This window comes from Trachurus japonicus, chromosome 4 (assembly GCF_045865225.1).
Source record: "Trachurus japonicus isolate A0001 chromosome 4, Traja_1.0".
In the NCBI taxonomy this organism is placed as follows: Eukaryota; Metazoa; Chordata; class Actinopteri; order Carangiformes; family Carangidae; genus Trachurus; species Trachurus japonicus.
The window spans coordinates 28,453,624-28,465,837 of NC_140910.1; the positions used below are offsets into that span (position 1 = coordinate 28,453,624).

The following is a 12,214-nucleotide window of genomic DNA, read 5'->3' on the forward strand; positions in this document are numbered from 1 at the left end:
TACACAGATAATAACTTTTAGTGAGAGACTTTCTGCTTATTTTGTGTTTCTCAGTGTGTTTTCTCACAAAAGATGCGACAACAGTCTGTCCAGCTTCTCTTAAAGTCTCCACACAGCAGGAGGCGGCGCAGCGTGAGCTACACTAAATTAATCTAGTCACACTTTTTTTTCTTTTTTTTTTGTTACAATATCCCTTTAATCTGTTCCCCAGATATTTTTGGCTGCTCCGTCCCCATCTGAAGTGTTTATTGATAATTTATACTGAATATAGACAGTATAGATAAAGATTTCTGATGCAAAGTCACATGACTGGAGTTAGATATGAAGTGCATGTGGAAAATTTAGATTTGTATTTAAATCAAAAAAAGGTTGGACTATATATAAAACTAAAAACTATATATTCAAGGTTTTCTCGCGCTGCTGTTTTTTTTTTGGTTTGTTCTATTTTTTCTTTCTCTGTCTGTCTGAATGTGTTTTGCATCAACATGGCAGCAAACGTGTGCAACGTCGTGGCGACAAAAGGAAGTGTTACGAGTTCAGAGGCGACAACCAAGTTCAGTGTTTTGTCGTCTTTGTACAGTTTCTTTATCTCCTTCTCTCTCACTGCCACTCACTGTTCAAAAACCTCAACAACACCCCCCTCCCTCCCTCCATCTTTCTCTCCCTCTCTCCCTCCATCCATCCCACCCTCCCTCACTTCTGGCTGGATCCACTGTGCATTGAATTAATACAAAGTGACAGTACAGCAGAGTCTGTGGGAGAGAGTGTGTGTGTGTGTGTGTGTGTGTGTGTGTGTGTGTGTGTGTGCGGCTGTTTGTGTGTCTGTATATGTGTGTGTGTGTGTGTGTGTGTGTGTGTACTTCCCTGTGGATGTGTGAATGTGAGACTTCACATCACAGGAATATGAGTCACCCCCCCCCCCCCTCCCTCTCTCTGTCTCCTGTGCGCGGCTCATCTGTTTTGATAGGTGGCCTTCACCAGTACAGGCAGCATATTCAGACAAACACTCAGGCCCAGTTAAAGAAGCAGCTTGTGCTCGATGATGTGTCTGCTGCATTTTGAGGCTTGGTTGTGTAATTTTTCTTTGCCTGAGGACGAGAACTCGAGCAGCACCGACCCCCCCCCCCTCTGGTTCAACCACCAGGGGGCACACTTAAAACAACCACAGGGGGTGACGAATATCAAAGAGAGGCTCAGAGACGGGCTACAAGTACAAGGAGGAGTACGACACAGCACGCAGCCAACAGTAAGAGCCACGGGTGATATAACACACCTAACACACCTGCACAGCAAGAAATAGATCCACACAACACACCACTGCATTTGTGAGGCTGCTACTCATATATATTCAAGTATGTAATATAAAAAAAAGGTATCAAGACAAACAGTTGCATTTGTTTTGTTCATAAATACATAACAACTATTTCTACGGCTGCAACTAATGATTCTTTTCATTACAGTTTATTGGCCCCGTTAAAGGGATAGTTCAACATTTTGGCAAATTCACCTCTTGCCAACGATGCCCTATAGTCTTAGGAGTAGGTTAGGTTCATTACCTTTAATTGTCAGTGCAAGCTGTTTGTAGATCGGCGGGGCTAAGACGCGAGCTGCTCAGCTTTGCCTTTCCCTCATCAAACTCATCAAAAATCACAATCCAACAAATCCAAAATGCTCTCATGGACAAGTTGAGACCTGCACATTCACCACACTATGAAATAATAATGTAACATTACAAGGCAGAGTTGTTTTCAAGGCAAATACAGAGACTGCTTGCCAAAAAACTGCCCGACGGGAATGTGCATCAGTGGTTTTGCATGAATTTGCCTCGAAAACAACTCCGTCTCGTAACGTTCTGTTATTATCTCATAGCGTGGTGAATGTGCAGGTCACAACTTGTCCATGAGAGCGTTTCGGAGTTTTTTGATTTGTGTATTTGATGAGTTTAATGAGGAAAAGGCGAAAGTACCATTTGCCTCCGTTGCGTTAGCTGAGCAGCTCACGTCTCTGCCCCGCCGATCTAAAAACACCTTGCACTGACAATTAAAGGTAATGAACCTACTGCTATGACTATAGGGATTATGGCAATAGGCCATTTTGCCAAGATCCCTGAACTATCCTTTTAATCATAAATGCCCATGGCGGTGCGTTCCAGTGTCTAGTTTTACTCCTAACAGAAGTGAAAACTCTCCATGCATTTAGTTTGACAGTGATGTAAATAGAGAAAAAGCAGGAAACTCTTATATATGAGAAACTGGAGCCAGTGAAGGTTTTTCTGTTTTTTGCTGAGTCAGGATGATTTACTGCTGCTCGATGCACTTCACAATCGAAGACGACAGAACTATACAACAGCAAATATGAGACAAAAGTAAGTTTGGAAGAGAAATACGAGGGTCAAAGACACATTTGTAACCTGTCAGCATATACACTGATGTGATATCAGCTGCGACCTCATACATCCGCTGGTCAGGACATTTCCTCCAAGTCTCTCAGGGAAAACAAACCTATAGGAGACATTAGGGTTAACCAGTGTCTCCATGGACGTGACGCTTCAGCCTGTAAACACTCTGCTGTGGTTCCTGCCAGACCAAACAGACCTTAATGAGACTCTGAGTGGCAGATACAACACTGTTACAATGCAGAGCAGCAGCAAACACACACACACAATCCCATCAACACCTCATGCAGACCTCTGACAGTCGCCCCGGGAGCGAGACATCTGCATCCGCAAATCCTCCAGTGATAGCAAAACTCCAAAGCCCATGATGCAATGCAGCCACACACACACATACACACACTAACACACATGCTGTAGTTTGAGTAACTCTCTACTTAATCTCCACTAGACATTTGCCCTTTCTTGGTATCACTTTTGCCTCCCTGACATATGGGCGCTGAAATCAACACGTTCAGACGCGCTGTCACTGAGATTGTGTCCCACACACTGTTCTTAGAAACTGATCCAGGGCAAGTTCTTAAAGGGATACTTCACCCAAAATCGATAATTCACCAATTTTCTACTCACCGTCATGCCAAGGAAGGGTTTGGAGAACTTTAGGAGTCATCAAAACGCTTTTGGAGTTCCAGGGGGCAACAGATTTTCATTTGATGGCGGTGGATAGAGCTCACTTGTGAAGCGTCCAAAACACACACTATGAAACACCCAAATACCTCCATACTGCTCGTCTGTACTGACCCAAGTGTCCTGAAGCCACCACATAGCTAGACCGGCCTCCCCTCCCTTCCCATGGACCAGTCTACCACCCAGTCCTCCCATCGAGCTGGCCAGCTCTCCCTCCGAACATCTCGCAGCAAATCTCGCACATGCGCACAAACAACATCAACAGAGCCACTGGGAGCTACTGCTACAACAAGGCTAAAAACAGAGATCACATTTTCCCAACAACTTTTTCATGTGGCGGCTTCAGGGCACTTGGGTCAGTACAGACGAGCAGTATGGAGGTATTTGGATGTTTCATAGTGTGTGTTTTGGACGATTCAAAAGTGAGCACAATCCGCCGCCATTATATGAAAATCCGTTGCCAGCCGGACCCCCCCTGGAACTCCTAAAGCGTTTTGATGACCCCTAAAGTTCTCCAAACGCTTCCTTGACATGACGGTGAATAGGAAATTGGTGAATTATTGATTTTGGGTGAAATATCCCTTTAATATGCAACACGTTCCAATAAAAAAGTAAAATAAACAGTGTTCATGTGTGATTTTTAAGATTATGAGTGAATTCCTAAACCACTGTTAGAGCCAAGGATCTCAACTTATACAGCGAGTAGTTTTGGTGGAAAAAGTCAGGATACACTGAAGTATGCATCAACTGTTTGACAATAACATTTAACTCTATAGAGGTTAAGTAGCAATACAGTGACGGTACATAACCATTCAGTGCTGTGCAGCGGCGTCTCGTGACCCAGCTGCTAAACAGGACATTGTGTCTGTATAGAGGCCTCCACACTGTCATCACATCCTTTATTCATCCATTGGCTTTTTATCCATCAGCTAAATACTGATGACTCCTCCTATTATTTCTCAGCACAAACCATACAGTTATGTTTAAAGCCACAGCCCCCCTCCCTTCCCTCAGAGGCCCATTAACTAATGGTCATATCATATACATACAGTATATGGACCGTTGTTTGACTTGGCTATTGACATATGTAAAAGACAGAGAGCTGATGATACAACCAAAGGATAAATGACAACACTTCCTCACAACATAATCATACGCCTGCACTGAACCAAGATCATAAAATTACCGACACTTCACTAACTCGTATTGTAGTTTCAGTAAACACATAGCTTTGAAATCCATAAAAAATGAACTGAATTTGTCCACCAACCAATAGGAACAAGATCCAGTCTGGAGACTATTTCTGCATGCATACTTTTTTTTTCAATTGCTCCATAAATTGACAAAAAAAATCTGAAAATGTCCACTATTATATGTCCACCTGTTCACCTGAAGCTGAAGGATGATGAAACAAATCTTCATAAATGAGAAGCTGCAACAAGGGGGTGTTGGATTTTGACTTGAACGATGATTTAAATTTGGTTTGCAATTATCTTTCAGTCAACTGAACTAATCAATTTATCATCCAGTCCGATTTCAGCTCTTTATCTAATGATACTGTAACAGCTGGTGGTCCAGATTAAAAAAAAAACACAACACTCCCATGACAGTGTACAAACTTCCCTGGGTGAGGTCATCCCAGCAGCTGAGGAGGGACCTTCCCACTGTCTTGATTGTCATCTTCAGTCTGAGTCATGGGCCTTCCTCCTCGCCTCAGCTCTTCTCTCTCCTTCCCTGCACAATGGCGAGCTTGTCCGGGGCTGAAAGGAACGGATCCCACGTGCCATAGCGGGTGAAGAAGTGAGGGGCTTTTTGTGTGTTCGGTGGAAGTATACTTCTTTTGCATCATAAAGCCTTCACCCTTCCTCCCCTGTGCTTTTTGTATTCTGCCCAGGTGATAGTGTCACTCTGCTGTTTTCGAGGCCTGGCTTATGTATACAGATGGCGGCGCTGCTGACGTCTGTGCAAACCAGAGAGAGACTAAAAAGAGTCTTACTCAGATAGTGGGAGGTAGTTTCTAGTATGTGTGTGTGCAACCGTTTCCCACCATATTCTGTGGACGGCGGCCAGCACTGTTTCTTTTTCACTGTGCCAGTCTTCACGGTGCTACAATTTAAAAAGCCTCCATCCTGTCCTTGTCCTCCTCCTCCTCCTCCTCCTCCTCCTTGGACTCTTCCTGCTCCTACACCTCCTCTCATTTAAGCCTTCTCTGTCTCTGTCTTTCATTCAGGTCCGTATTAGTGCTCTCGCTCTTTGAATGAGAGCGTGGTAATGCCTGCGTATTGGTCTTTGTGCGAGGGGGCTAAGCTCTAACCAAGCTGACCTGGATTTACATTTCTGGAGCAGAGCTTGCGCTGCCTGGGATCTGGACTGGCTCGAGACGATCGAGCGCAACAAGAGATGCCAAAATACAGGCTTTGAAACCAATCCAGTCTAATAAATGGGAATATAAATAAACCACGTATGCTCTGCAGTTTGTTGGGTTATTCTTGTCGACTTCCCTAAACGAGCCAGACCCACTGGTACTGCGGTGCGACCATCAATACAAATCTATTATTGCTCAAGTCCACAGAAATGTACTTTAAAGCAACATTAATCAGCAGTTACATTAATTGTCTAGTATTACTGTTGTTGTGCATGGATTTTAGTTGCTAGTTTGTTATTGTGTCTTGTGTAATTAATTTTTGTGTTGCTGCATAACGTTGCTTCTGTTCTGTCTGTAGCAATCGGCTGTTGTTTGAGCTGAGTTTATGTTAGCTTATGTGTTTATGTATGCACTTTTGCATAGTTTTCTGCCTTTTAATCTTTATTTAGATTTAGCCTTCTAATCCTTTAATGTATTATTTGTATGTCTATAACTAAATCATTTTATTCCCTTTTAGGGGGTGACTACTTAACATCAGTCCAGGGACGGCAGATGGAAAATAGCCTTTTGGCTAATTCTGGCATGTTTACTTAGTTAAAATGTTTTATTAATGTGCATTGTCCCTGATTATTAAACCTTATTAAATAAATAAACACATACATTTAGTCAGGTTAATGGCAGAAAGTGTTTTGACTGATTATATAACGCCCTGCACTGATGAGCCCACTAACACAGACGCTGCAGTTATAAAGAGCTTTTCAGACCCTTGTAGCTCATTGTTTTGGTTTTTACAGCACAGACACGGTTTGGTACAGTCCCATCAACAACGTTTCTAACAACTTGTCTTCACAAACAAGCTCTGATAAGACCACTGTCCACTACCAGGCTGCCACTAAACACAGGACAGACCATGTTAGCTAACAGGAGGCGTTACATATTTCTTCAGGAGAAAAGCTTGAGTCAAAAGTAAAGCCTTTCTTTGATTTTAAAGTCGTCCGGTGGACACGTAGAGACGACTGAGGATCGATACTCGTGTTGCTGAGTTTCTGCTGGAAGCGTAGGGCAAATGTTTATCCACTGCAGCACCCAAAGGCCGCGATGCATCAGAGCTCTGTGTGTTTGTTGAATTGTTCTGGAGTTCATCTGCCTCCCAGTGTAAACAAGCAGCTTTTTAATTCTCCTCCAGACTGAATGATGACTGAGCGTGTGATTTGTCGTCGCCTCCTCCAACAACAACAACAAACAGTGTTTTCTGATCTGACTGATCTGCCGTCTCCCAAAGCCGTTTACTGTTCACTGTTTCAGACACTGAGATGTGATGTGACTGGCTCAGTTCGGTAATGGCTCCGGCACGACAACAACGATGATGTTAAAGTTCAGGAAGGTTCAATTTAAAGCACAGAAACATCCAGATTAAACTGAAAACACTGAACGTGGGGAGGAAACAGGAAATGAAGCTCTGTCTGCCACGACTTAATCAAACTCTTTGTTGACCTGCGAACTCATATCCATATAGGTGTACTAAACTTATACTCTACTTTGCTTACAGGCTCTTCCTTATGTTGTATCTTGGTATTTTATCACATAGGCCTACCTCTGTTTACTCTATAGCTTCCAGGGTAGATCTTACTAGTCGACTGTCAAGCTCGGGACTGTTTCTTTATCAACAAAGACAAAAACGTGAGGAAAACATGGATATAGGAGGAAAAAAATGATTTTGGATGGGAAAAAAAGCTGTTATATTCATATTGATGCTTTTTTCTCATCCAAAATATTTTTTTTTCGCCATGTTTTCCTCGCGTTTTTGTCTTTGTTGATGGAAACAGCCCCGAGCTCGACAGTCGACTAGTAAGGTCTACCCAGGAAGCTAGAATAAACAGAGGTATGTGATAAAAACACACGTTAACACTGCTCTCTCATTTTAACGGGGTTATACACACTCAGTGTTGTGTGGTAAGGAACTGGTGGATGTTGCAAAGCATTTGGAGTGATATTTCTGAGCATTATATAGAGGCCAAAGTCGTGGTTAGAAGAACTGCCCCCATTCCCTTGCTGTTTAACTGCAGTGTAGCGCAGCTAGCAGGAAGAGATCTAGGTCCTGGCTGCACATATTTTTCTCAGATTTTTTCCTATGGTCGCACTCAGGGACCCAGAGCTGTAGAGCGTTACTTAGAAAATGACCGGATTCTCCTTTAATGTTCATAGGCTACTACATCTGATGTGTGGAGGGATTTGTTTGCTCAGATCTCTGAATCAGAAAACTATCAGACAGGACAGTGTCGACCCAACTACACACCTGAATCTGCTGCTGCCATATGTTGTGGTGCTACAGTGATAGCAAATATTCTAGTTATTGCTGTAATTTTAAAAGCGGCTATTTATAAGTTTCTCCGCAGCAGAACGTGACGTCTTGTGGCCGTTGTTGTCTTTCAAGGTTATAATACGTCCCCTGAGCGGTGCTGCGTCTTCAGGGCAGTTTCAAGGCTATTGGAAAGTGATGAGCTCAACTTGCATCGCCTCTTCTAGACGAGTGAGTAAACAGCTAGTGATGCTAACACAACTGTAAAACAACAAATCTTGAGAAGCTCCTTTATATCTCCAGTGAAGGGGAAAGTGTTAGTTTCTAACAATAAAGCTACTTATGAGGAAATCTAAAGTCCAAATCTGGATTCCAGAAGTAAATAAATGCAGCTATTAGCAGTTTACCCAGGACAAAGACATCCAATAATGATAAAGAGGTGGTTTTATCTTGATAGCGTTAGCAGACAGCAGAGCAGCATGCAGCTCTACAGTGTGATAATGTGAGTGTAGTTCAGCGGTGAACGTGGCTGGAGGAGGCCACAGCCAGACGTCTGGCAAAAGCCTCCGTGATAAACTCTTGTTTACTAAACTCCAAAACTCATGTGGACCCGGCGGCCTCTCACACACATATGTACTGGGCAGACATGCACATGCAAACACACACATATATGCAAACATACACAGATGCACACTGAGAAAGGCATGGATATTTGTCACATGTGAATGGTGACACACATTAAAGACAAGAGTGGGCTGGATTTATGCAAAACAGCAGCGGATAAACACACAAACATGAAATGTAAAAGGGAATTTGGGGAGTGGGTGGCTTCAGTGGTGACAGGAAAAATGAGATTATACCAAAACAAATTTAAGGTGAAGGAGAAAAAGGAAGGAGGGGAAACAGGAATGCTTCATGGTTTGAAGAGAGGGGAGGGGGGGAGTGTGATGGAAAATAAAAAAATAAAACATCTTCCTCCCGATAGAGCTGGCAGTGCCCGCTGGATTGTGTATGATGCCACGCCAGCCTCATGCAGCTGCAGCATGCCCGCTCTGTTTTCAGCTAATAGCCAGCAGCAGCAGCAGCAGCAGCAGCAGCACAGTTAGCAAGACACAGCAGCCTTCCTTCAACAGCCTCCTTCAGATTCAAGCCATGTCTGATGGAGAGCCTGTCACAAAGCTCCAAGAAAGGAAGAAAGAAAGAAAGAAAGAAAGAGGAGTGCTGCTCACGCTGAGTGAGGAGGCTCGGCTAATCTGTCTGAGAGGAGGAGGAGGAGGAGGAGGCGCTGCGCTTTTAATAGGAAACAAAATGGAGAGGAAGATTGTTGAGGGCCAGGGAGAGGGCAGCTGAGAGAAATTATGAGTAGGTGGGTCTGAACACCATGAGTCATAAAGGTCTAAGCAGGCTAAAAAGGAGGAGAGGAGGGGGGGTATTACAAAGCGAGCATGTGAGTAATTCCTGATCTCATTAAGATTTATGTAAGGCCGGTTTGTCACATACATTTGTCAATTTAGCTCGAGGCAAATAAAGAGGATAGCTGCACAGTAAAACAGATTGTAATAGATCTATGGCTATAGCTTTTATATCCAGGGTGGTTTGTTTTTTTGGGTTGACAGTGTCTGTGCAACAACATGATTACTCATCACAGGCTGCATGTCAGAGCAGAGCAGAGCAGCAGCAGCGGCGGTGATGGTGGTGGAAAATTAAGACAAAGCAGAACAATAGGCAGGCAGGGGAATTTTCTAGAGTTGGCATCTGTCCGAAATGGAAAAATATAGGCTGGAGTGGAGTGGAGTGTGTAGCCGGGGCTGTAGCCTGCACACACACACACACATGCACACACACACGCACGTGACTGTGGGATTTTGTCACCTCAGTGCTGTTGTGTGAGGAGGGTCGACACAGCACGAGCTCTTCGGATGCAGCAGCTCATTTTTTATAAAAACACAACAACCAGAGCCGCCCCCCTCCCCCCTCATCCCCCCTTTCTCACGATTCCCGTGTCAGACAGCCCACCCCCCCGAGGGGAGGCTGTGATTTCGCCTGCTCTCTGCTCGGTGGTGGCATTTTCAGCACCGAGGGGCAGTGGACAGCTCCGCAGCTCTGATGTGATATTAAAGCATCTTCCTCCTCCTCCTTCGAGTGGGGGAGTGGGGAGGGGGGGTGAGGAGAAAGTGGCTCTTCTTCTCAGGTCTAAAAGATGCATTGAAAAATAAATGAGCACAGATCTGTCTGTAACCACCACCAACCCCCCCTCCCTTCCCCTCCCCTCCTCAAATCAAGATGCTCATGATCCAGGCTTGTTGACAGCCGTATAGGCTACATCCATCGTGGCCATGGCAACAAAGGAAACAATAACTTATCTCCCTGCAGACAAACCAGGCTTTATGACCCCCAACCCCACCCCCCCCCACACACACACACACACACACACACCCCACCTCTCCCTTACACATTTGGCGAGGATGTGGCATGCCACAGCATCCATCCAGTCCTCAGCAGCCCGAGTCTGCAATGCAATAATAACAAGTGCATTTTAAATGAGCCGAGCCGGAGGCGGCCAAGTTCACACCAACATCTCACTGCAGCCGACAGTCAAGGCGGAGTCTGGTCGGAGAAATAGCACTCAATCCGTCTTAGCCTATATATGTCCCCCTCCCCTCCACATACCTAGCTAGCCGTGCCCTGGCTGCACACACACACACACACACACACACACACACACACACACACACACACACACACACACACACACCGCATATCACATGGATAGCTGGAATTTAAAAAAAAGAAAAAAAAAAAAGAGGCAGCCTGCCTGTGTGAGAAACGCTTCCCCGGGCATGAGTCACTGTGAGCGACCACCGAGCTGCAGCTGAGCACCGTGGGCTCCGTCAGACCTGCACAATGAAAGCCCAGAGTCATGCTGCTGCGTGGGAACTGTCACTGGACGATGAAGCAATTTTCTCCTTTCTCAGCGAGAACCGATTCACTACAATATCCCCTCACCCACCCACCCACCCACCAACCAACCCACCCAGCCCCGTGGAGAGCTGCTAATGTGTACCCAGACACGGAGCATCATCCGCGTCGTCGCACCGGCCGGCCGACTGAGCCTACCTGTCTCCAGGTGCAGAGAGATCCTCGCCTCGTTGATGTAAGGCGTGTCGCTCTTGGACCGGACCCTCCGGATCGGTCTGCGGTCTACCTCCTCCTCCGGGGCCGCCGCCATGTTCGGCCAGCCGGGCAGCGTCCACTGGCGACCGGCGCGACTGGAGAGACTCGGCGCCGCAGCAGCAGCAGCAGCAGCAGCCACTCGTGCACCCGCCCGGGCAGACGGTGTGGGAGGGGGGCGGGCTATTGTAGTGGTGGTGGTGATGGTGATGGAGGAGGGTGGGAGAGGAGAGAGAGAGGGAGACGGAGAGAGAGACGGAGGGGGGGAGAGAGGGGGGAGGTTTGATGAGCCACTGATCCTTTCTTTTCCTGCAAGTCAGCTCCACCTGCTCAGGTTCCAGCTCCAAGATAAGAAGCAGGAGCCAATGGGAAACAACACAGCACTGTCATATAGCTACAGGCCTACATGCATCTACATACTGTACAGCAGAGCTGGATGGATTATTAGCTTATGACATATTTAAATATTAATCAACAATAAATCTGTAGATTGATTAAAATGCAAAACTGATAAATATTCTCGAAATATAGGATTTGTTATTTTTCTTTAGGTCTAATTGGATTAATTGGAGTATGATTAAAAAGATTAAAGCAGAAGTAAGCGGAATGGTTGTGTTATTATAAGTCTTAAATAGACAGCAATCACATAGAGTAAATTTGGTCTGAAACACGGGTCTGTCAGTCACTCTGCTCTGCTCTGAGCCTAGGAGAAAACTTTCCTTGTATCCTACAACCTTTATCCAATGAAGAGAGAGAACGGCATAAAGGGGCGGTCCTCTCTGTGTGTGCAGCCAATGGATGTGCGTGAATGTGGTGACGTAGGGACGAGGGCAGGGACTGCTAAGTCCATCTGCTGACAGGAAGTTAGCCAAAACGACCGGATCGCTTACTTCTGCTTTAAACAAACATGTAGAGTTCAAATGATGTACAGTCGATATGCAAAGAGTTGATCCAAAGCTAGGCTACAGTATTCTGGTAATCATAAACCCAAACAGTGGCTTCAGGCTCTCAGATATGTAAATGGTGTATATTTATGTCTTTTATGACTGGAAATGTTTATGATTGTAAACTGCTCTGATGAAACAGGTGTCGCCTTCAGTTCTGGGAAACTGTTTTCTTTTTTCTTTCTTTTTGTGACTGTAACATTTCTGAGACCAATTGATTTTAAATCAGGCAAAAAGCCGCCCACAGTGATGAGAATAATCAATAACTGCTGCTACAGTTTATAGGTTCACCACTCAATTGCATCACTGGGCCTTGAGAGCTTGTCAGCCACCTCTGAGCATATTCTTGGAAACAC

General features: G+C 45.1%; 1 protein-coding gene across 1 annotated transcript in view; it reads right to left on the reverse strand.

Annotated features, from left to right (window-relative positions):
- Positions 1-11,097, reverse strand: part of phactr1 (phosphatase and actin regulator 1) — a 42,961-nt gene extending 31,864 nt beyond the window's left edge. Inside the window, exon 1 of the mRNA XM_085775094.1 lies at positions 10,861-11,097. Within this exon, the coding sequence (XP_085631220.1) occupies positions 10,861-10,972 (112 nt within the window). The 5' untranslated portion in view covers positions 10,973-11,097. The remainder of the gene's footprint in view (positions 1-10,860) is intronic.
- Positions 11,098-12,214: the final 1,117 nt, after the last annotated feature.